Source organism: Mus musculus, chromosome 5 (genome assembly GCF_000001635.26).
Source record: "Mus musculus strain C57BL/6J chromosome 5, GRCm38.p6 C57BL/6J".
Taxonomy (NCBI): domain Eukaryota; kingdom Metazoa; phylum Chordata; class Mammalia; order Rodentia; family Muridae; genus Mus; species Mus musculus.
Window position 1 is genome coordinate 77077525 of NC_000071.6, and position 25113 is coordinate 77102637.

Consider the following 25113-nt stretch of genomic DNA (forward strand, 5'->3'; position numbering starts at 1 on the left):
AAACTCGTGGCTTGGCAAAGCTCATTTTGGATTCCAGAACTTGGTGTAGGAGAGGAGAGTGAGGAGTGAGTTCATGGCCAACCTGGGCTCCCCTAATGAAACCGTGTCTCAAAACTGGAAGGGGGAAAAAAAAGACAAAGAATTTAAGTTGGTTTTTCCTCCAAGGAAAGTAGGTAAATGGCCAACCAGCACATGAAGCAATGCTCAACAGCATTAGTCATTAGGGAAATGCCAGTCAGTGAGTACCACGCTGCAGAACTCAGAACCTCGAACTCTGAAACCCGCCTGCCTCTGCCTCCCAAGTGCTGGGACTAAAGGTGTGTGCCAGAGAACGTTAACCCTCTCCAGGTACAGAAGGAAGCAGCTGAACGCAGCTGGCCAGCTCCTCAGAAAGTTATGTGAAATTACCAGGGGCTCCAACAAGGCCACTTGTTCTTATGCATCAAAGAGTGGGGAGTGTAGGTTCAGAAAATAGAACACCTGGATGCAGATGTTCACCAGAGTGCGAGTCGCAGCCATGGAAGAGTGGAATCGACACAGACGGCTTTCAGATGATGAGCAGGCAGAACACGACAGAGCCACGAGATGGAGTATTGTTTAAGCATACAAAGAACCTGTTTTTAACTTTTGTTGCTTTGTTATTTTATCGAGTCATTAGGATTTTGTCCTTGGGTTTCTGTTTTTGACACAAGGTTCTACTATGCAAAACCAGCTGGCCTCAAACTCACGCTCCTTCTGTCTCAGCCTCTCAAGTGCTGGGATTACAAGTGTCTACCGTCCTGCTCAGCCCTGGATAAAACACTGATCTACCTACAACATAAAGGAATCTTGAAAACATATATCAGGAATGGGAAAAAGACCTTATACCACCATGTTCCACATCTCTAAGATGTCCAGAATAGGCTGAGCACAGTGGCTCACACAGCCGCCTAGAACTCAAGAAACTGAAGCATGAAATCCCCCATGGCCTCATGAGGACAACTGGGCTGCTGATTAAGATCCTGGCTCAAGAAAAAAAGAAGCAGAAGAGAAGATGGAGGAGAAGGAGGAATGCAATGTGGATGAAATGCTCCTGATGGGCAGCTTAACAGAGGTAGAGATGACATTGGCAGTTTCCAGGAGCTGAAGTCTTGAGCGCGCCAGACTCGACCAGCAAGAACGACGCTGCAACAGGATCCTTCTGCACACGTTTATTGGGAGAGCTTGATTGCAGAGGCGAAGAGACCCCGAGCCCAGAACTGGTGCTGCTTATATAGGCCTAGGAGAGGCGTGTCTCACACCCGGATTGGTTATGCACTACGCCTCATTTGCATGTTCCTCATCTGATTGGCTACTCTCTCTCTCTCTCTCTCTCTGTACCTCACAGAGCCTCATTGCCATACCTCATTTGCATGTCTCATATCTGATTGGTTATACTCTCAAAGCCTCATTATCATGCCCGGGCCAGGCAGTGTCTTTGCAAAAAACTTTACTGCATATGTACACATTGGTTGTTTGTCCAAACTTATGCGTGGTGGCCAGCAGTAGTCAGTGCCACTCTGCAACGGCACATGTGGCTTCCCACACTGAAGGACATTGAAGATGGAGACCTACTGACTGCCACCATCCTTGATATCTCTGGGAGGATCTATTAGCTGGGGTGTGTGGTGAATTATCACAAATAAGACGGCTTATGTATGTGATTGTTTCTCAGCTCTGGAGGTGAGGAAGTCCGTAGTCAAGGTGCTAACAGGTCCTGTGTGTGCAGAGATCGCTCTCCTTGGTTTCCAGGTAGCTGTCTTCGTTTTAACATGGTGCAGAGCGGGGAGCTTTTGTGGCACTAATTCTGTTCTGTTCACGTCACAAAGGCTCTATCTACTCTCATGACCTATATCATCTTGAAGAACACCACAGTGAGTGTTAGGGTTTCAACACATAAGGATCAGGAGGATGAAGTGGGAGTGTCTAGTTGTGTCACGTGATGCAGACTCAGGTGGTGTTTTGTTGAGGCAAGACTCGTGAGAGGACACATGATGTTTGGAGAGAAGATAAATAGGACTCAATGGACAGTCACTGGGCACTTGCATAGCTAGCCTTGCAATGCTTCATTGGTCTTGTGTCTTCACTGATCTTCACTTTGTTGAGAGAGGCACAGCAGAGAACTCCTGGAGTCCTGACTGGTTCGGGTTGTCCCACTGACTCATGGCCATTCAGCAGCGGAGGCTTGGATGTTTCTGCTGGATTGTCCCACCTCTGTTGATTTGGGTTTGGATCCTGACACTACTGAACCGGACTGCTGGTACCCTGAGAAGCAGAGATTGCAATTGCTCCAAAGAACTACTTCTAAACAGGTCCACATTCCCTTGTCCTATTTACCATCTTTTCTCCCCTACCTTTGGACTGTGGGCTAGAAGCGGTTTTAAAGTATTTGAAAACCCTTATTAAAGTAGGTTTTGAAAAATCTAAGCCTATAGGAGGACACAAATATTCAGTCAATCACAGGTGTGCCATGGAGGTAGATAACAGTGATTGACATTCACGAATAATAGAAGAAAAGCCACTAACTTAAGCTTTTAAGTGGTGAATTTTATGTGAGTTTCATCTCAGCTAGAATGTTAAATTACCATTATATGTGCAACAGATAATTTGTTGCATGCTTATTAGCTTGCTAAATACACTTCTGGATCTAGCTTCTAGAATCGAGAGCCATAGTTCTTAACTTTCTTTATGCATTAGAAATCACAAGTGAGCTTTAAAAGAAAGCAAAAGAAATCCTGGTGCTGACGCCGGTAGAGCCCAAATCTCTACCGTAGCGTCCAGACCAAAAGTAGCTTTGAAAGCATCCTTGCGATTCTGTTCTGCAGCAAAGTTGAGTGTCACAGACCTGGAGCATCACAGCCTGATGGTGGTACCTACTATGAAAGTGACTTCTCGGTTTGGTTTGTTTCATTGCTGTTGTTACTTTAGACAGGGTCTCATTATGTAGCCCGAGCTGGTCTGAACCTTCTACATGGCCCAGGATGGCCAGTAATAAGTGAGCCTTCTGACCACACTAGCTGAGTGCTGCCATTACAGACCTGTGCTACTGCGTCTGATGAAGTGACCACTCTTGCTTCCTGTCTGCTACTTCCTGTCCTCTCCCAGCAGTGCAACATTCACAGCTCAAAGTAAGAGTGGGTCCCTTCACTTCTGCTCATTCATGTTCTAACTTTCGTGGGGACTTGAGATGTTTAATATTTTGGAGGAGCTGAATTTTAGGCTTTCCCTTTCCTCTTTGGATTCAATCACTGTGATTCAACTATGGGCCAACATTCATTTGTTCCGCGTTAGAGCAAAAGTTGGAGTCCACCCAAGTGGCCTGGAACCCTCTGCTCTGCACACCCTGGATTTTATAGTTTGTGAAATTCTAGGCAGAAACTCAAGATCTAAAGAGCCAGGAACACGCTAGTGCTAACACATGCCTGTGCTCTTTAATGATCTGACTCAGACACCCTGGTTTGTTTAACAAGACCTAACCTTGGCCTCCGGTGTGCTACATCCTCCCTTGCTAGCTTCTCACCAAGGCTGTTGGCCACCATGTCTATAGTTTGGCAAATGTGGCTGGGTTGATGGTCCAAACCACAAGGCCCTAATCAAATCCACCCATGAAAGAAGGAATTTTTCTTATTCATTCTTCTCCAGAAACCAGAGCCGATTTGGTAGAAAAGATTTGACGGAATGAAAAACAAGAAATTGGGATGGCAAGGAACAACATGGAGACAGAACAGGAGTGGTTTCCACTTTGAGGAGGTTTATGCTAGTCGGGAGCTGTGCTTGCCAACGTTGGAGGACCACATAACAAAACACCTGATTCTCGACGGTTTAGACAAAGAAAAACTTTTCTTCTTGCATTTCATCTCAGTTGGGATTGGACTGGTGGGAGGACAGATGCTCTGTTCATGTGACCATCCGGGCTCCTTTGGCAGTCTTCTAGATCCACAGCATTCTCCATTCTGCCAGCAGACCAAAGATAGCCAAGAGATTGATCTCCGTATGCAGGAGTAGGAAGTAGGGTTTGCTAAGCCTTCTGTCACTGGGGTGAATAAACAAGAGTTTGTAAGCCAGCATGGTAAATATTGTAGTGCTCAGAGAAAGGGCTCACCTGATTAATACACAGGAATGATGGCTACCCTTTGTTGAGGAAGAGACAGATGTCTAAGTTGGGGTGCCAAAGAATCTTTTCATCTTTTTTTTTTCTTTGCTCATGGGATTTCTCCAACCTTCCATTATTTTCTTATTTTATGTGTTGGCGTTTTAGAACTGTATCCCATCCTATGGGATAGGAGTTGAACCTGTGCCTCTGGAGAGCAGCCATTTGTTTGATCTTAGCACTGACCATTTCTGCATGCCCTCCTTATGATCTTATTTTATTAACCCGTAGGAAACAGTAGCCTTTTCCCCTGAGCCATTCCCTGCTTTAAGAAGCAACCATGTTGCAAATGACTGTTAGTCTCATTCTTCTATTCCTCCTTAGGGAGAAAAAGCCAGTTTTCCCCAGTTATCAAGCAAATGCATGTCCTAGGAAGATGGGCCCCAGGAACATGCTGTCTAAGCCAACTATGGTGGTCTTACCTGCTTTTTGCCCATTTATCAAATATTTAATAAGTTCCTGTTATTAACACCAAGTTTCTGATTTGCCAGCTATAGGTATGGAGAGGGGCTTGTAGCCTGGTGCCTAACAATGAGAAGGAAGGACATGACTCATAGAGAAATGTTAGGAAAGACTTTCCTTCTCTGATAAAATAAGTGAAGAGACATCTAAAAAAGAAGCTGGTTTTTTTTTTTTTCCTTCAGTGTTTGGACACTGACTACGGGATGTGGGTGGGAAGCAATGCTTGGCTTGAAGCTGCTATTTTGTGACCATGAGGAGAAAAGCAGAGTCTTAGGAATGTGAGGTGAGAGGCCTGGTTTAGTTGCCTAACTAAATCTGGAGCCACCTGCCTCAACTCTATCTGCTGAATACTAATACTATCTCAATACTTCTTATACAGTGTGTATTCTGATTTTTGGATCATAGTACCTATAGTTGCCCCCAAGGATTTGAGATCACAGTACCTATACCCCTCAAGGATTCTACATTATAGTACCCCAAGGATTCTTCCTCTTAGGGGAAATGTTAAATTCCCATACAGAAAGATTAAAGAAATGAAAAAGAAAGGAAGGAAGAAAGGAGGGAAAGAAGGAAGGAAGGAAGAAAGAAAAAGAAAGAAAGAGAAGGACAGAAAGAGAGAAAAGGAAAAAAGAGAAAGAAAGGAAGAAAAGAAAGAAGGAAGGAAGAGAAAGAAAGACAGGAGTGAAAAGGGAGCGTCCATCTGGAAGAAGAAGAAAGAGAATCTTGTGCATTGCTGCTCTGAGCTCTATGGATGATTCACACAAGCTATGAGTCAGCGCATGGCTGTTTGATGTTTTCCCTAGATGTGTTAGCTGAGTTGAGATTCAAACCTATGCTTGTTTTGTTTTTCCGAGCGTAGGCAGCAGACTCTAGCAGAAGCACAGGTGACCTGCGTCTAGAGGAGCAGACTCCAGGCAGGACCTCTGCGTTTGGTGCAACCCAGATGATGAGAGGAAGGAAGCGGGTCTTGGGAACCAGTTTCTTTGTTCGCATGCTTGTTTATAGAAGGCAACACATCTCATTACCAGGTATCATAACACCTGTCTGCTCTCCTAAAATCCTGGTCTGACATGTTCCCGGGCCAATCCCTTTCAGCACTCCTGTCACAGGAAGAAAATGTAATGTTTCCTGGTACTGTTTTTTTGTTTGTTTGTTTGTTTGTTTCGTTTTGTTTTGTTTTACTCTCATGGTTGCACATCATTTTGGCACTGAGTTTGGGCAGGGGTACCTGTGAAACAGTTGGTATGAGGGGGTTTTGTTGTTGTTGGGAATTGGTTCTAAAACTCTTTTTTTTTTTTTAAATACATGGGAATCTACATGCCTAGATGTGGAAAGTTCCTGCCTCCAATTAGTTTTTGATTGATCAATAAAGTTACTAACGGCCAATGGCTGGGCAGGGGGAGAGAGGCAGAACTTGTAGGATTCCTGGGCAAGAAACACAGAGGAGGAAGGAGAAGCAGAATCAACATGATGGGGAAGGAAAAAGATCAGATTTAAAGGCTGACTGACATGTAAGAATCCGGAAAAGTGCCTCCCCCCATTGGATCTGGGGTAGCAGAGATAAAATATAGATTTAGCAAGTATTTATTCAAGAAAACTGGAGGGGAGTGTGTGCTAGCCACAGGGAGGTTTGGAAGTGTCCAGCCATTGAGCTATTCAAGGCATATCAAAATATAAAGGTTGTACACGAGCGTGTGTATGTGTATGTGCATAAATATTTACTGCAACATTTTTTAATTCACTTGCATTTATGTGCTTGTGTGTGCCTGCATAAATTTGTGTAGGCCACATGCATTCAAGTGCCCTTGGAGGGCATTGGATCTCCTGAAACTGGAGGGAATTGAACCCTGGTCCTCTGTATGCACACACACACACACACACACATCCCTAAATACATAAATACAACCTGCTCAGTCCATGTAATGTTACTTTCATGTGTATTTTGTATGTGTATGATGTGTATGTATGACCACTTAACATTGAATAATCGATTGTGGGAGGGGCTCTTCCTTGGGGAGGACCATGTCTCCAGCTCTTAGTATCCTTAGTTGCCTGTAGTTCCTTGTCAAGGGTTGAGACCTTGTGAGTTTTTCCCCGTCTTCCTTGCTCAGGTCTCTTTAGACAACCATGTTGTTGAGACTTCTTGGGTCTTAGCTTCCTAGATATTTCTCAGAGACAAAAATCTCACAGCAGATGTCCTGTTCCTCTGATTCTTACAATCTTTCTGCACCCACTTCCTTGACTTCATGTCTTCCCTGAGCCTTGGGGGTCAGAGTTGTGTTTCGATGGATCAGTAGGTGCTCTAACCAGGAGCTCTTGAGGTACAGGAGTTCCCCAAGTCTAGTGGATGCTGAAGCCAAGGAGAGCCAGAGAGAACCAGTGTGAAGTTCCTGAACCCAGCACTCCGGATTCTCTCTGGTTCCCACTGGGTGCAGCGGAGAAGTTGCTGAGTCAGCAATCCCTCTTTTCCAACTCTTGTCTTCCTAAGAATGTCCAAGTAGCCTAAAGTTCCCAGGATCAGCATTAAAACCACTCAGCATCTTCCTCTTCTCTTCCTCCTTCTCCTCACTCCTTCCTCCTCCCGACAGTTCCCTACTACATCAAGATGTTTTCTCTACACAAGAGCCAATCTCCTTCCCCCAACCCCCACCCCTTAGGAAGAATCTCTTCACTCTCTCAGGACAAAGGAAGGGTTGAACTGCATTGCTTCTAGTACAGCTCCGTGTATGTCATTAAACGACCCCCTCCCATATATTGCACTAAAACATTAAGATTAATAAGAGGTTCCCTCTGGGTGGTGGGATCCTGGCTTGTATTGCTGTTTTTTGCTATCTTTGTTTCTGAAGTCAGTGTTACTTGTTCAAGGCAAAGGACAGTGCCTGCTGCATGTGACTCTTTTTAATCAAGAAATGTGAAATTGTTTCTTCAACTCCTCCCAGCCTTCCACACTCTGACCTCTCATCAGACCTCATGTAGCAAAACAAGCCGTCCCCGATCTTCTCTAGGACTTGTAGGGATGATAATAGTTGCTTATTCACAAAGCTTTTTTTTTTTTTTTTTAACGTGTAGTGTTTTTACACTTTAGTTTAAGGGAAAAAAAGGCCAACTCAAGTTGATTGGACCTTGCAACAAATTTACTTCTGAAAGGATCTTGTTGCTTCCCGGCATGTGCTATCCAAGGACTCTGGATGCTTGAGTGGTGGTCCTTCTACCTCGCAAGACATACTTTGATTAGTATTTCTGGTCCTGAGTTGCTCTTGCCTGCAGCATGGCTCCGATGTGCTTGAGAGATTTCTGACCTTCGGCCAGTGCGCTGGCCTAAAAGGTTAAGGTGACTACATCCAAACCAATGACCTGAGTTCCTTAAATGGTGAAAGAAGAGAACCAACTCCTGAAAGTTATATTGTGAGGTTCACAAGAGGACAGTGACCCCCCCCCCCAAATACATAAGCACAAACTGATTTCTGACCCAATCTTAGACCTTATTGAAATCCCTTTCACTGCCCTTGGGCAGGTCTGAGCAATGTCTGCTGCCCCGCAGTGCTCTTGGCAGTCCTCCTCCTCCTCCTCCCACCGTGAGCAGACAGCATCTAGGAGAATGCGTTGAAAAAGAAAACTTGTTCTCCATATATTCTCTGTCATGTCTCCACTCCTGCTTTGTCCCTGCTTTTGCCCTTGTTTTCCAAAAAGATGTCAGAGTTTAGCCTGGATGCTGATGGCTGCTCAGAACTTAGGATACAGGGCAATGCGCCAGACGCCAGGGCATTCTGTTTAGGCTCGTGGTGTATTTGCGGTTCCTAGTGTATTTGTTTACAGAGGGACTGCTTTAAGGTAGAGGAAGAGGAAGCTGGCTGAGGATGTTTAATAGGATCTTGTAAACATTTGTATTAGCAGTGATTCTTGGTGTTCTACTCATGGGCTCTATTTTAAAGACCTGGGAAGGCTGAGCCAGCACGGTAGGTGAGAGTTCAGAAGTGTGCGCAGCATCACACTTGGATGGTCTAGTGTGAATTTCAAAGGGTCTTTCCGATCTCCATCCTTTCCTGTTTTCTTACCTTCACAACCCGGATTCTGCTGGTCATGTGACCCACTTCAGCCAATGAGATACAGGAGGAAGTTGCCAGAAAGCCTAGCTCTTGGGGGATGGAGGGCAGGAGGATATTAGTTCAAGGCCACCTTGGGCCACATAGTGAGCCTGTCTCAAAACCAATCAACCAACCAATGGTAGCAAAGTGTACAGACAGACAGACCAGTGACTTTCTGGAGTTACTCTAACTGCCCAGAATTGCCAACCGGATGGTGAGCTGATGCCTTTGTTTGTTTTGTTTTGTTTTTCAAGACAGGGTTTCTCTGTGTAGCCCTGGCTGTCACGAAACTCACCTCGAACTCAGAGCTCCATCTGCTTCTGCCTCCCGGAATGCTGGGATTAAAGTACAGTGTGTGCTTCCACACTGAGATCAGCTGCTGCCTCTTTAAAAGCCAAGTAAATAAACATCTCCTATCCATCGCAACCGAGTTACTCTTCTGTGTGATAGAACACGTAACCACTCTTAAGACATTCACATGCTGAGACAGTCACGGGGTGGGCGAGCCAGGAAACAGTGTGGCTCTTGCGGGAAGGGAGGAGCTTGTGAGAAATGCATATCCTTGAGTCTGCAGGTCAGGCCTATGGCCTGAGAGTCTGCATGTCTTACAAGCTTATAGCTAATGCTGATGGGGCAGATCCTGGACCACACTTGGGAGATTTGAAAAATGGGGGACCTTTCAGCCCTCCTTTCTTCATAAACTCCTATTCAGCTACAGAAAGAACGAGAAAAAAAAAGACTCCATGAATTTTCAACTTAACGTTTTTTTTAATTTAGAATATAATTTTTAACACAAAAGCAGTTCATTTTATTCAGCAAAATAAATTTAACAAGTTCATTTAAATAAGGTAAATTCTAGACTCTGTAACTTTTTTTTTCCTTAGCTACTTGCTTTTCTGCCCCTTGGAATCCATAGCTGCTATACTAGGTTGCTTTCCAAGGTAACACAGCTGTAAGGGAAGGAACTGTTCATTCATTCATATATATATATATATATATATATATATATATATATATATAATTTGAATGACTCAAATACACCCACGTTCTCATTCAACCACCAGTGTGTTTAGTGAAGCAGAAGGAGGGAGCACAGGGAAGTGAACTCAGGAGGTGTTCCCCTGCCTGTTCTGTTATCTTTTCAATAGAAGCCAGGCAGCTCTGAAGGGGATGGTCCATATGAATTACTACTGGAAGGTGATGGCCAAGGGCAAACGAAGACGGTTCCCACATCATCTTTCATTAAAATCCAAAGGCAAGCCACACCCCTGCCCCCAGCCAAGCCATCACTTTACACAGAACTGCATTTAGCTCCCTGTTATTTTGGATTTTTTTTTTTTTAGTTATATACATAAAAAAAAAAAACACATTGTGTTAAATAGCAGGACAGCAAAACAATGAGACATTCAACACTGCACTGAAACATCAAAACAGCCTGGGTAAGCCGAGGGAAGGAAGAAGAGATGGAGTTCCAAGAGCAAGCTCAAGGGCCTGGCTCCCTAGTCCGTAACAGATCTGCATTCCGAAGGCAAGCCTTCTGACCGCCGCCACTCTGCCAGGCGCTGCTTAAACCATTTCTGAAAGACAGAGATACAAACAATTATCTGTCATATACCGAAAAGCCAAAATGTCTGTTTCATCCCTGAGGGGTTTTCTGTGTGGTCCAACTGGGAAGGAGAGGCGCAAAGGATGCTGGGAAGGTTCTCAAACCCTGACGCCAACCTTCCCTGCCGCAGGAACTCTGTGCATACAGTATATTCTTCATCTGATCCCCTCGCTCTCCTTTTGGTCTCAGCTTAAACAGGGCCACTGTAGTAAAAGCAGGCTCTCCTTATTTTCCCCTTTAGTACTTTGCCAATGTCACACAATGTTCTCGATCATTGCTTTAATTGCACGCACGCATGCTCTTCCGGAATGGAAGGTCCAACAGAATGCCTGAGCTGACCTCATCATATCGTCATTGCATCTTACTCCTTAACACAGATTCTCATGACTAATCAATGTTGGTTGACTGAGTAAAAGTAACTGAAACAACGCCTTGATGCCCCAGATGATGTCCAGTCTCTGTCTGACTGGTGCTGGTGTCCGCACGGCCTTTGCTCATTAGCAGAATCCGGGTAACAGTTGGTTCAATAAACCACTCGCAACTAAGCACTAAGTGACTTTGGACCACGACTCCTTAGGAATCCACGGAGTGGACTGTTGGACAGAAGCAGGAGGTGTGCAGTGGGTTACCCATGAACTGGAATTGTCTGGCTCAGTGTCACTCAAATACTTACCCCCTTACCAATGTCAACACCGATTTTGGGGACACCTCAATGAGATGCTTCTAGAATGGCCCTAAGGGAAGGTCCAAGAAACTTCAATAAGCTTTAAAGCGGTGTGGCACACACTAAACAACCAGGCTGTCTTTACAATGTTACTTCGGATCGAGGGCCCTGGGACTAGACTAACTCTGAAGCAGGTCAGAAGGAAACTGGGATTTGAAGAAACCAGCTTGGAAGAGGCCCTGCTGCAGAAACAGAGGCAGCAGGCTTCTATTCTCCGGGAAGATGGGATGACCCATTTCCCCTTGTGCCTGGCACCTCGTGTCGTGCAGTACAACCGTAATGATCAGTCAGATTGCTGTAGCAATGGTCTAATTGATCAGGCTGCTAAGATAAGTGAGCAGTGTAGGCACAGGCCATAGTCACCTCTAGTGTCACTGACTAGCTACGAGAAGCCCCTAAAAATAGTATCAGCCCCTCAGCTCATCTGTAGAGAAAGAGGTAAGCTTTGGAGGCCTCTATTGTCCTTTGTGCGTTTCCTAAGCTTTACCTAGTCTAAGGGTAAGGGGATGAAAGGGCAGGCAGAGAGGAAAAAGACAGTAGTGCTGTGATCAGGCCACTCTGTGGGTATGCTGTATTACACAGAGGTGTGCTGCAGACAGAGGCAGTCCGGTGTGAAACACCTATTCGACACTCAATTTCAGCCTCACAACAGTAGGCTGGGCCCTGTTGGAAAAGAGCCTTGTCTCTCCTGAGATCTAAGGAGCTAGAGGAGAGTTTGAGCATAAGCCCAAGAGAAAATGTGAACCACAGGACAGAAGAGCCTCTGAACAGCAAGCTCTGGGGACAGGCTGTCATTCAGGAAAGGGCTCAAGGCCCCAGAACTGAGAAAGTCTTCCATCGATGCTTAGTGGGCTGAACATGGGCTGTGTAAGGACACTCTACCCACCTGCAGAGCTACTTGTGGAGTCTCACCCTGGCCAGGAGCAGGTGTCTTTCCACCCTTATCCTGAGGGTGGCAGCAAAGCAAGCCCAGCAAAGCAACAGAAAACCAAGGGGTCTGACCACCAGAGAAAACCACCTCTGTGGGACCTGCTCCCTGGATGTCTCAATTCACTCTTGGAATTATTATTGATATTATTATTATTATTACATTGGTTTGTCTTATTTTTTATTTCTTCTATCTTTTCCTGTTATTGCTTTTGAAACAGGCCCAAGTAGCACAGGCTAGCCTTGACTTTCTTACGCATCTGGAAGAGCTTGAACCTCTGATCTTCCTGTTTCTACCTCTCAGACACTGGGGAGCGGTTACAGTTGTTCACGGTGTCTGGGTTACGCAGTGCTGAAGATGGAACCAATGGCTTGTGCACGAGAGGCAAGCACCCTACCAAATGAATCCCACCTGCATGGGCATCACTAATCTTAAGGAGAAGAGAAGGCTCGTTCGAGGTTGACTTCAACCCTGGACTCTATGAAGAGTGGGCACATTTTCTTCTTTTAATCAGTATGTGTGGGTCTGGCTTCAGAGCAGCAGGGCACCAGCTTCATTAATGAGGTAACTGTGGGGGTTCCGAAGCTTGCGAGTGCTGATTAAATAGGGTTTCCAGGGACTAGAGCAGAATAAATGGCCACCTTTAAAGACTAATTAAAACCTAGAAGGGAGGGAAAAAAAAAAACTCGCTTTCTATCAGGACTCATTTAAGACAAAGTGGTTCAGCTGGCCTCATTTAAAAGAGCCACCCGCATCTTCACATGCAGAATATCGATGGGTGATTACCCAAAATAGCTTCGACCTGGACCACATTTGTGAATTTGCTAGGTATAATCTAAATAATGCTTAATAAATTGAGTCCTGCCACTGAGGGTTGGGAAGAGGTGTGAGAAGAGCTCAGCTGTTGTCTGGGAAAATATATAATATATAATATACAACATATAACATATATACATAATGTATATAATATTCAATGATTATATACCATAATTAAACAGACCAGCCGCTAGTCACAAAATGCACTCTTGCTAGCTTCTTTCCTGTCTAGCCCTGGATCTTGTAGCTTCTGACTCACATAAATACTAATTTTCCACCTGGCTTTGTTTGTCTCTCTCCCTGCTTTGTTGCTGCCACCCCCTGGGAAAGACATTCATCCTGGCTTGCTCATGAATGGGAGCTCTCATTACTTCTGCTCATTGATGGAGACCTATTTACTCTGAGTGAACACACGATAATTGGGCACTGGGGTAGGGAGGGGTCGGGGCAAAACAACATTGTTCTTATCCTTTTCTCTTAACAACTAGCATTTCATTCTTTTCAGAAGGAGACCTTTAGAGGATCTTATCCCACTGATAAAACATCCAACAACTGAAAACACTGTATTCTGGGAACAAGTCCAGAACACCAGAAAGAGATAAAAATACTGGGAACCTCTTCAAGAACCAATGCCAGCTACACTGTACTTGTGTGTGTGTATGTGTGTGTGTGCATGTGCGTGTGCGTGTGTATGCTCGAGTTGTGTACATGAAGAAAACTTGTTGTGTATATGAAGAAAACTTGTGTATATGAAGAAAACTGTAGGGCTGAAGAGATGGCTCAGTGATTAAGAGCCCTGACTGCTCTTCCAGACATACTGAGTTCAATTCCCAGCAACCACATGGTGGCTCACAACCATCTGCAATGGGGTCTGATGCCCTCTTCTGGTGTGTCTGAAGAGAGCAATGGTATACTCACATACATAAAATGAAGGAGGAGGAGGAGGAGGAGGAGGAGGAGGAGGAGGAGGAGCAGGAGGAGGAGGAGGAGGAGGAGAAGGAGAAGGAAGAAGAAGAAGAAGAAGAAGAAGAAGAAGAAGAAGAAGAAGAAGAAGAAGAAGAAGAGGAAGAAGAAGAGGAAGAGGAAGAGGAAGAGGAAGAGGAAGAGGAAGAGATTGTTAGAGGAAGACTGTATTATCCCAGCCTCTCAGGGTGAAAAGAAGGGAGTGTTCCCAGCCTCCCTTACTCTTTACATTGACTTCCAGGCAGTAAAGGTCACAGGGAGTGGGATTCTGTAGGATTTCACTTAAATTAAATATAGGAGAGATACAGAATACTAGAGATAAGAGAAGCTCCTTTGTCCCCAAATCAAAATACAGTCAAGTTCTCTTCCTGCACTGAGTTCCTGCAGGTGCCTCCCCATAGCAAAGACTTTAGCTCAGTAGGAGGACTGATTATTACAAGGAGTTCTACAGATTCGTCTGTGACTTATAAACAGGATGCCTGGTTTTTCACACCAATTTCTGAGATGCACCTCCCTCAAATCTTACTAGGATGTTGGTATGTTACCTATTTCATGGACAGTAAGGGAGAAAAGGAAAAGGAGGTCCCCTGCCAGGAAGCTTCTGCCCCCCACCCCCCCAGTCTTTCTCACCTTTGCCACAGTGTGAACAGTGTGAATTAGTAACTATCTCTCAAGTGTGGGTAGTGCGAATCTCTTTTAGTAACACAATACTTGTTTTAGGGAAAGAATATGATGCAGGGTGTTGTGATATCTGCCTGTAATCTCACCAGACAGCAGGCAGAGGCAGAGGAGTTGTCAGTTCATGCCAGCTCGGGCTACATAGGATGACCCTGTCTGTCTCACTCTCTAAGAAGGGGAGGAGGCAAGGCTCTATCTCTGGAGGTGGCTGGTGTCAGGATGGAAAAGGGATTCTGGCATATGTGATAAATATGTCATCATTTTGGCTGGAAGAGGGACCACACTAGTAAGGAAGAGAGGCGGGGCCTGTGCTGACAGTAGACATCACAGATAGGTAAGAACTCAGCCTCCACAGAGTTCTATTAAACATCCTTAAAGACCTACTACAGATGAAAGCAACTGTCTTGCAATCTCATTGCTGGACTTTTTATATCAGCAGGACTTTTTTTTTTTTGTAGAAGACATCTTTTTAAAATGTAAATGTTAGAGTAGATTACGGAGTCACACACGTGAAGGCAGTGCTTGGAGTTAAGAAGGATAGGGAGATGGGACTCCGTCCAGCAAGAAATGGCAGGGCAAGCAGAAGCCTCCTTCCTGAGACTTGCTATGCTGAGCCTCTGAGCTCTGGGTTCCAGATACTTTCCTGCAGGTCTAGACAGGGAGGTGAGGGTACGTTGGGCTGCAGCAGGCCTCTGGAGGAAGAAGGTGTTGGCCTAGGGCAGGAAGAGGAAGCCAGGCCCTCCCATGGGGCTGACTCACCCACACCCACTCTCGCCGGGCTTGTTCATTTGAGGATGGCAGATACCCCCATCGTGTGGGTTTCTGCACTGGTTGATCTTGACCCCTGAAAGGCAGATGCCCTTTCTTCCGGCCCTGCTGAGTTACATTTCAATTCTCTAACAGCAGGTGAGTCCAGAGAAAGGATTAGCAATAGCCTGGAATAACCATAGCTTGATGCATGGGTAAACTGATCTTTCTGCCCTTCCTTCCCCTACCACCCTATACAGTTGTTTCCAGCCTTCCTCCGGAGGAACGGATAGAGGGGAGGATAGAGAACGGGAGAGAGGCCTAGAGTCTCCAATACGGAGGCAGGCTGTGCCCTGGCTGCAGTTTCAGTAACTTGAGCTCTCTGTTCTGATGGTGCTTTCTCTCTTAAGGGAGTGGCAAAATGAGCAAAGATTCAGCAAGTATCTGAGACAATATATGGCAGATATCTATCACTCCAAAGGTCAGCATGGGGCCGGTGGCACACTCAGTGGCAGAATGGGCTCAACATGCTCGAGACCCTAGCCTGGATCTCCAACACCATGCAACAGAGGCAACATGACCATTCTGCTCTACAGACAGAAGAGTCTTGGAGACCAAGTCAGGGTTAGATTCCCTAGATGGTACTGCATCCATAATATCCAACAGCCTAGTTCTTAAAACATGAGACATCTCTATCTACATCATTAAATATAGCACGGTCTTTTAATGCTAAGACTAGAACAGCTTGCCTTTTGATGAGTTGCAAGAAACACGAGCTTTTAGACTTGGGTTACAATAAATCATCTTCTATTGGGTTCTGATTCTGGTTAAATAGCCTTTCTATTTGATCCGGGACCGGGAGGATTACCCATGGATAAATTCTCCAAGTTGTCTCGGCTTAGCAAGGATCATCTAGGACTTAGGGCTCAGGATTCTGGTTTTTTTTTTTTTTTTTTTTTTTTTTTATTTATTTATTATATGTAAGTACACTGTAGCTGTCTTCAGACACACCAGAAGAGGGCGTCAGATCTTGTTACAGATGGTTGTAAGCCACCATGTGGTTGCTGGGACTTGAACACTGGACCTTTGGAAGAGCAGTCAGGTGCTCTTACCCACTGAGCCATCTCACCAGCCCCCCAGGATTCTGGTTTTAATAGCCCAGGGAGCACTATTACAGGGTTTTAAGCTTTAACTGAGCAGGGTGAAGAGAGGACAAAGCCCCTCCTTCTCCAGTCTATTAACTGAAGGGATAAGAATATCCCAGCTCAGAGGAAAATTGAAAGGCGTGAAATGCTTTGAGAGAAACAGGACCAACTCCCAAATGGTTTATCATACGTGGCAAATCATCTTTCCACGACCAAAGGGAATAAGAAAGAAGTTAGAGGGTAGATTGGACTGGAGAGAGAGTTGCCTAAAGGCTCCAACACTGTGCCAGGTGGTACTGCGATCTCTACCCTAAGCAAATTTTGGGGATAATGGGATAGCGAGGAAGCCTTTTATGAACAGACAAATTATCATCATGCAAGGGGGTCGTGTGCTGCGGCCATAGCAACAGAGGGCTACTTCTTGGTAAATTCCAGAGAAAGACTCTAAAGCTGAACCTGAAGCTCAGAGTCAGGGGATTAATAAAAACAGCAACAAAACCTGAACCGAAGTATGGCAGTGTGCCTGTTAGGTGCAGCACAGAGATGTGGTGATGTGGCGGGAAGAGCAACCTGGCAGGTCAGGTCCTCCATCCCTATCCCCACGACAGTACCCTTCCCTCCCGCCCGCCCCCACCCCCCTCCCCCGCCTTAGTTTTGTCTTCTGACAAACCGGAAGACCAACCTTATAGCTGATCGCTAACGTCCCTTTAAACCATGACAACCCTGATGAGAATAAACCTTCCCGAAGCTTTCCAGCACAGCGGGAAGAGTTACTGAGCTTGGAAACCGAAAGGAAAGCAGGCGAGATGCTCCCACTACAGGAGGAGAAAGCAAGGGGCCGGATCTGGAAGGCAGTGGAAACCCAAAAAGAGGATGGTGTTGAGACAGGGTAGGGTGGATAGGGGCTGGGCGCCCGGGGAACTGCGGAATGATTTGGGGACTGAGATACATATGATGGAGGCCCGCGGCAGCCGCGGGAACCCGCCAGTCCCGGAGGATACATAGGCTTGGGGACTCACCTGCGTCTGCTCCTCCGTGAGACCCGCCTCGGCTGCGATGAGGCACAGCGTGGTGGGGTCCGGGTGCTTGTTGACCTTGTTGAAGTTGTACTCCAGGATCTCCACCTGGTCCTCCGTGGGGCCGCTCGCGGTCTGCGCCGACATGGTCCGTGCGCGTCTGCAGGGGAACCAGATGGCCCGGGTGAGCGAGGTCCGCCTGCCCCCTCCCGCCGTTCCACCGAGGCGCCCCGCGCCGCTGGCTGCGGAGTTTGGGGGGAACCCTCCTTCCCCGGGACCGTCCCCAACCTGACTAAGGATGGAGAGGAGGAAGAAGACGCCTCCCGCCTGACACTCCGAGGGGACAGTATACTGAGGAAGCGCCTCAAGTGCTGCCTCCGGAGATCCGGAGCTGCCCTAGGGACTGAGGACACTCGCGGGGCTGGGCTCCCGTCGCCGTGGGCACGCCTCCCGGGCCGCCACACTCCGCCTCCGCCGCGGGCTAGCACGTGGGGGCCTTGCCAGGGAGCGCAGGGCAACGCACACTTTGGGGAAAGACGCTCACTGCACAAGTTGGGGAAAAAGAGACCGCACTTACAAACAATACTACCAATGGATATTTACTCTTTTTTTTCCCCCTGATTAAAAAATAGCACGTACTGCAGAAAATGTGAAGGACATTAAAATCACAGAGGGAAAATTAAATTGCCAGCTTAGTCGCAAATAACGGCTATAAAATTTTTGGATGATACTTTAAAGATCTTTCCAATGTACTTGTACTGAGACGGAAATGGAAACACAGCGATAATGATTTATGATTTACGGCTGGGTGGTAGCGTGGAGAAGGCTGAGCCATGAGCATGCGGAAGGCAGCTGAACCCCAAATGCCAAGCCTCCATCCCAAGAGCCTACCTACCTCACTGCGGTCTCCTGTATGTGTGTGAGATACCTTTCAAAACCTACCCAATTAATCAGGATCAAAATCAACTATCATTTAGAACCTCAGACTTCAGCCCAGAAAAATAGGTCCACCTCCAGCTTCCAGTTCTCCAGCAACAAATGTTGTCAGCATATCGCAGCAACAACCTTCCTGCTGCGCCACACCAATATAGCTTCAGACTTGGGGCTAAGAAAACTACCAGGTGTGTTCCCTCCTCCTATGCTTCCTGTTGAAAACTAGGAGGTAAAGACGGTTGGTCTTCAAGATATTCTTGGCTGTAGATTCTGTCCAGGCTTAGCCAAGCAGTAGTGTGGGAATCACCCTGGCTTGTTGCATTAACAATCGCAGAGTCCCGAGCGGGTTTTGATGTGGTTTGTGCCTGGGGGTGAACTATCTGGATAGTGTGCTCAGAGCTAACCACCTTCTCATCTGTGGCTTATACCTCCTACTTCCTAAGTCAATGCTTCTTACCTCTCCTCTAGTTCCCTTGAAGAGGTTTCAGACAGGAGGAACTTTTCAACTACGTGGGACTGGGCCTCAAAGCATTTGCCAAGTCACCAGCAAATCATTTTCAGGGAACTAGATGTCCCTCTACTTAAAATTTGTACCAAGGATCCCCGACTCTGCACCAAGGCTGTGGCCCATCTGGTTAGAAATACCTTTCCTGGGCTGGAGAGATGGCTCAGCGGGTAAGAGCATTGACTGCTCTTCCAGAGGTCCTGAGTTCAATTCCCAGCAACCACACATGGTGGCTCACAACCATCTGTAATGAGATCTGATACCCTATTCTGATGTGTTTGAAGACAGCTACAGTGTACTTACATATAATAAATAAATCTTTTAGAAAAAGAAAGAAGGAAGGAAGGAAGGAAGGAAGGAAGGAAGGAAGGAAACAAGGAAAGAAATACCTTTCCTGTTAGCACGCATTTCCCCTCCCCGTCCTTCTATGACACATACTCTTTTGAAAGTCATCTCACAGTCAGGGACATTGAGGCAGAGGACCCAAAGATTCCACGATTTCCAACAATGGCCAGAACTCTAGAGCGGAAATACTGAGTGTTGGTTCCAGGCCCGTGGTCTGCTAGCCCCCTTACAGTAAGGCAGTCTATCTTCAGTTTAGTGGGAGAAACTTATCAGCATGAGGGCAGGGAGGGGCTTGTCTCCGTTTTCAAAGGGTGCATCTCTAATTAGACACTAATCCCAGCCTATGCTGTCCACCAAGGCCACCACCACCATTCGAGCTGTCAACTGAAACATAGCAGGGGTAACGGCTGCCTCTGGTGTTGCTTCTTGCCCATTCCATTTAATACAGTCCTGCTGATTCTTCCACCAGGACCTTTGTTGATGCCCGGTGGAATCCTCAGGCCTTCAGAAATAGCCCACTGCAGGAACGTGACTCAGACGGGCGTACACGCTTCCCCGGGTTTTTTGTAACTGCTGGTGTATAACTCATGGGTTGCTAATGTCGCTACGTGGGATCAAGTGCATTTTATTTTATTAGTTTTCTGTGGCTTTCTGTTACCAAACTGAGTGGGGTTGTGTGGGGGAGGTCCTGGTTTATTTTAAAGGACTGGTAGGGTGAGTTGGTAGAGGACCGCTGGCCTTGGTTGGCTGCTAAGGAGACTGTGGGAGGGTCTTTGGACAGCATCTAGCTTTCCAAGGTACACTAAACAAGCACACTTGGCTTCTAGCTATGGGGACGCAAGAGCACTACCGTCAGTTTTTTGTTACTGCCCTGCAGAGCTCAGGCGCGATTATTTCAGCCCTCCCTGGTAGGCAAATGTTTGCTGTTGCTTTGTTTCTTTCTGTCTTACTGTAAGAATCAAGCGGCCCTGGTAATGGTGACCTTGTAAAGGTCCTCAACTGTCTCCAGTAAGGAAATAAAGTAGCCATTGAGAAGTTTCTCTGAACTTAGCCTAACCAATATCAGATACAAAGAACTAACAACTACTTTGAAGCCCTGTCAACTTCAATCTTAACACCAGAGTTAACTGCTGCGGTTGTTCACATCTTGTGAAACACCTCGAAGAGCAGTGTGTCCTGTCATTGTGTTTTAGTTCTGTGCTTGGGGAAGTCATTGCACAAGCCCTTTCGAGAGGTTAAATGAAAACCAGCTGGCTTTTTTTCTAAATCCGTTCCAAAGCCTGGGCTGACCTTTGTGTCACAGGCTCAGCTTTATGTCCTGTGAGCCTGTAGTCCTTTGCTTTGGACATATCTACTTACATTAACGAGCTCATACGAAGTGCTATGAACCTTGGCTACCTCCCTATTTAAACATCTTCTCCCTCTCCCAGAATTATGACTTCTCTGTAGCGCCACTAATATCCAATCAAGAGAGAAAGCAATTTGCTACCATAAACCTACTCCAGTTGGCCACAGGGCTGAAGCAGGTGGATTTCCCCCCTAAGACAGGGTCTCAAACTTGCTATATAGTTGGTAAAGACTTTGAATTTCTGAGCCTACCTCCCCCCCATCTGTGTGTGTGTGTGTGTGTGTGTGTGTGTGTGTGTATGTGTGTGTGTGTGCATGTATCTGCACCCTTGCCCATGTGTGCCTCCTGAGAGTGTACCCAGGGTTGCATGCATTTTGGACAAGCATGCCACCAACTGTGAGCTACATTGATAATCCAGGTGAATCACTGCTTAGGACATCTTCCAGTTTTCTTTGCCTGCATTTTTCTTGTGTTCATTGTGAACTGCCTGCAAGCAATTGACTCTGTAAATATTTTTGTATTTTCCCAAGCAAGAAAAAAATGCCGTGTGGCTACTTTTCCAAGAGAAGTGATGGGTCTCTGCTTTGGAAGACAGGATCTTCCTACTCAGAGGTTACTTAACTTACTGCTTTACAGAAGATGAAAAGGGGGTTCACTCAAACTTTCAGTGTCCCTTAGAAACTAACAAAAAGTCAGCCTGTGTGGTAGATTGAATGAGAATGCCCTCATGGGCTCATACATATGAATGCTTGATTCCCCATTGGTGGGTGGCTTAGAAGTGTGGCCTTGTTGGATAACAAATAAATAAAATAAATCACTGTGGGGTGGGCTTTGAGGTTTCAAAAACCCACACCAAACCCAGTCTCTCTGTCTCCCTCGCTCCCTCTTCCTCTCCACCCTCCCTGTCTTCTGCCTGCCACGAGGATTTCAGCTCCCAGCTACTGCTCCAGGGCCAAGTCTGCTGCCATATTTCCAACTCTGATGTTCATGGACTAACCCTCTGAAACTGTAAGCAAGCCCTCAGCTAAATGCTTTCTTCTAGAAGTTAGGTCATGGTGTCTCCTCACAGCAATAGAACAGTAACTAGAATATTTGGGCTATAGCTCAGTGGATAGGACGCTTATCTTGCATACACAAGGTCCTAGGTTCTATCTCTAGCCCTAAAGGGAACAATTGAAAAGAGGAGGCAGAATATTTATTTGCCCCGACATTCTAGTATCCATGATAGAAATGCCAGGAGAAGAGGTGTTCTTTTAAATAGAAGCCTTGTTATTACTGTCCCTAAGCAAAGAACTGTCGTTGTCAAGCCTAGCAAAGTCTCGGGACCATCTGCAGCTATGTCTAGGACTACTCCACAGCTCCTGAGCGAGAACCACATTCAACCAAGCCCAGTGTGGGAGAGACAAGGGGAGTATTTCAACGATGGTCATCTCTTACCATTTAATTACTGAAATTAACTGTGAGCGTTTGGAAACTCTTATGGCTTATCTACCTGTTCTTGGCTCTGTACCATGGCAACATCTGAGTAGGCAGTAAACTGAGATCATTTTAGGGAAGTAAGCTTGAAAGATAAGTTTTAGCTTTTAAAAATAATTTTATTTCTCTGGCGGTGCCAGGGGTTCTCTAGAGTGGTTACAAGGGCTGGACCTGTTGACCTACAGGATGTGCGATTGTTTCTCTTTACAGGACATTTACATCAACATTTTCTTTCAAGGTTCTCTAGGAAAACTCCCCTGTGAGCAGCAACATCCTGCCTCTCTTCCTCCTGTCACCATGTGTCACCATGTGTACTGTCAACCTTAATGCTTGCCAGAGCTGCGTCCTCTCGTGAGCTGCGTCCTCTTGTCGTCCGTGAACACCATCTAAACCTCTCAAAGCTATTTTTATCCCCAGCTTCTGTGACCTCGTAGGGTCAAAGGTCCCATCTGATGACTATTTACTGTGTAAAAGCATTTCCTGTTCCAGCTCAGAAAGGGAATTGGAAGTATTTTCCTTTTGGGAGTTTGGGCTTTGTCTCCAGGCTAGCTTTGTTGCGTCCATCGGTCACCAGAACAAGGATGAACAATGGCTGCAAAGCTAATTCCTAGGGACTCTCATCCCTGACATGCTAAAAGTGTGACTATTTTGCTTCTTCCAGAGCTCTTGGAAGTCAGAACTTGATTTTGCAATTTAAGTGGGTTAGTGAATTAAGCAAGCGCTCTCACACAGGGACACACACACCACCAGAACAAGCAAATATCATTGCCCAGATGGACAGTCCAGGTTGGGTGGAAAGAGTCATGAGGAAGGACAGAAAGTAGGCGAGATTATTAGACCATGGAATATGCAAAGGAGATCACAGTGTGCTGAGATCTGGTTTTCCTTTGTCGTTCGAGTTTCCCTCAAAGCCCTCTTTTTGAAACCATAGTGGAATTGGTCTTGTTTTGCAGTCAAGAAACATTAACTAACCTGTCTGAGGGGTCAGGGGAGAGCCGAACACTCTGCCTCTTCTCTTAGGTACAGGAAGGAGGAAAGGCAGCTGATGGTTCCGTGAGCATCAAGGCTGATTTCTGCCTCTACATATATTCTCCTTATACGGACGTCACAAATTACAGCTCTCACTGAGTTATCCATTTGAGTCTTTGACTCTGATGTGATCATCCATCACCTCTGGTGAAGAATTCGTGTGGTGAGAACTGAAGATCCTTGTCAAAGTGACCTGGGCCATTGCTGACCTACTGTGGTTGCTCCGGCCTCATTCCCTGGACTTCTGGGATGATGTTCACACAGGCTTCTGTGCCTCTCTTTAAAAACCCTTGTATTTACTCGACATTAATCGACAGAGGTAATGGACTGTAGCCCTTTAAAGCTTTGTTCTGACACCATCTGACGTATGAAGAAGCTAAAGTTCAGGTCTCTTGGGGATCTAGTCCAAGTATATCCTCCTCACCTTTGACCAGAGTGACGGCTACAGCCCAGGCAGAACCACTAATTCACATGACAGGAATGCATGCATGCTACTCTAGAACATGCATCATGTGGCTCAAGGCAGAAAGACCGAGGTGACTACTTCACCTGAATCCCATGCTGTCCCATCTGGTTGCTAGGGGCCAGACCAAGAGCCTCATGCCTGCAAGGGCGGAGATGACATCATGCTAAGGTTCTGATACTTTGGACTTGCCACAGAACTGGGCATCTGTCATTGGGTCATCTGGGTCTTAAAAAGATGAGGTGCTGTTTCTTTGTTAGTTCTACATTTTCTGAGCTTTCAGAAAGGCCCCGTGCTGTTCTCCATTCAGTTTGCTGCTTCTCAATATTCTCCCTTTAGGTTTGCTTTCTTCTGCCTTAAAAATCCTACTTCTCTCAGAAACATAGCAGAATTAAGAACAAGATGGGGAGAGGACTCTGTTGGAAACGTGCTTGCTGTCCGGTTTGAGGACCTGGGTTCAAATCCCCAGAACCCATGTAAAAAGCCAGATGTTGTGGCTAACATCTGTAAGCCTGGCAACGGCAAGAAGAGAAGAGGAGACAAGAAAATCACTATAAGCGTGCTGCCCAAGCGATTCTCGACTACTTGGTGAAGTTCCAGGCTCGTGAGAAACACTGTCTCAAACAGAAGATAGGAAGGATCTGAAGAATGTAACCTGGGATTTTTCTCTGACCTCCACATGTATATATATATATATATATATATATATATATATATATATATATATATATACACACACACACACACACACACACACCACCACCACCACCACCACCACCACCACCAATTTCAAAATAAAGTTTGAATTAATATAGTAAAAAAACAAAAACAAACAAACTTTGAAATCTCAAATGCTACTCAGTGGAAAATACTCTCTTCACTCCCATAAAGAGGAGACACAGCTGCTCACACCTTGCCCAAGTAGTGTTGGGGTAACCTCCCAGGCTGTGTTCAAAGGCATTGCTCACAACTATAAAGTGTTTCTTGTGTTGTGTGCAGCTGCTCTTTAAATGGATGAGAGCCAACAATTCAGCAAGGTTGTCTCCTGATTGGACACCTGGAGAGAGCATTTCTCCATTTATAATTTTCACTCTTTCTGGGTTACAATCGCTCTCTGTCTTTTTTTTTTTTAGGTCTCTCAGGAATGGTAAAGCCCAATGCTGGAAATCAGAACCTTTCCTCAAATGCTGTGGCTGTAGCTTCGGCGTGAGAAGATGCTGATGCGTGACCTGGCCAGCCGCGTGAGGGTCGCTCACCTTCAGGGTACCTTCTGTCTGTCACACAGCAATTGTGCTTTAAGTTTTCTAGTCTACTTGGGGAGGAATAAAGAATGAATTTCTGCTCATTCCTCATCACGGTTTCCTGACTTTCTTTCTTCCCTATTACTAACGAGGCTATATTCACAGGGTGGAGAAGAAGCCGGGGAAGGTGGGGTGGAAAACAGTGCTGACTGACCTAAGCTCTATCCCAGGTCCCCACTTTTTATCCCAAAGACTGACGTGGTGACATACATCTGTAATTCCAACAATTCTACGGCAAGATAGGAAACAGAGGCAGGTGAATCACTTGGGTGCCTCAGATCTCCCGTCTTTTAATTGACCGAGTGGAGCCTAAAACCCAAAAAGCCTGACTTCTCCATTTACACCCTTAACTACCACACCACCTTTCCTGAATAG

At 46.0% G+C, this 25113-nt stretch overlaps 1 protein-coding gene, 1 long non-coding RNA gene and 2 other non-coding genes across 6 annotated transcripts in view; 2 read left to right on the forward strand and 2 right to left on the reverse strand.

Annotated features, from left to right (window-relative positions):
• Positions 1 to 6990: 6990 nt before the first annotated feature.
• Gm51293 (predicted gene, 51293) lies at positions 6991 to 7053 on the reverse strand. The gene has a single exon (NR_162805.1). It is a non-coding gene; the product is annotated as a predicted gene, 51293 (primary transcript).
• A 2408-nt stretch (positions 7054 to 9461) lies between these two features.
• The window catches only part of Hopx (HOP homeobox), a 28138-nt gene continuing 12486 nt past the window's right edge, over positions 9462 to 25113 (reverse strand). Inside the window, exons 1-3 of one of the 3 annotated variants that reach the window (NM_001159900.1) lie at positions 17627 to 17743; positions 17342 to 17498; positions 9462 to 10292 (exon numbers count right to left, since the gene is read on the reverse strand). In NM_001159900.1, coding sequence (NP_001153372.1) covers positions 10215 to 10292; positions 17342 to 17485 — 222 coding nt within the window. In that variant the 5' untranslated portion in view covers positions 17486 to 17498; positions 17627 to 17743 and the 3' untranslated portion in view covers positions 9462 to 10214. Of the gene's footprint in view, positions 10293 to 17341; positions 17744 to 25113 lie in introns of those variants that run through there. The other 2 variants (NM_175606.3, NM_001159901.1) reach the window with 2 other exon arrangements.
• LOC115490297 lies at positions 14204 to 14307 on the forward strand. The gene has a single exon (XR_003956118.1). It is a non-coding gene; the product is annotated as a small nucleolar RNA U13 (small nucleolar RNA).
• Hopxos lies at positions 21306 to 24789 on the forward strand. Its single transcript, XR_880408.1, has 2 exons — positions 21306 to 21477; positions 24571 to 24789. It is a non-coding gene; the product is annotated as an HOP homeobox, opposite strand (long non-coding RNA).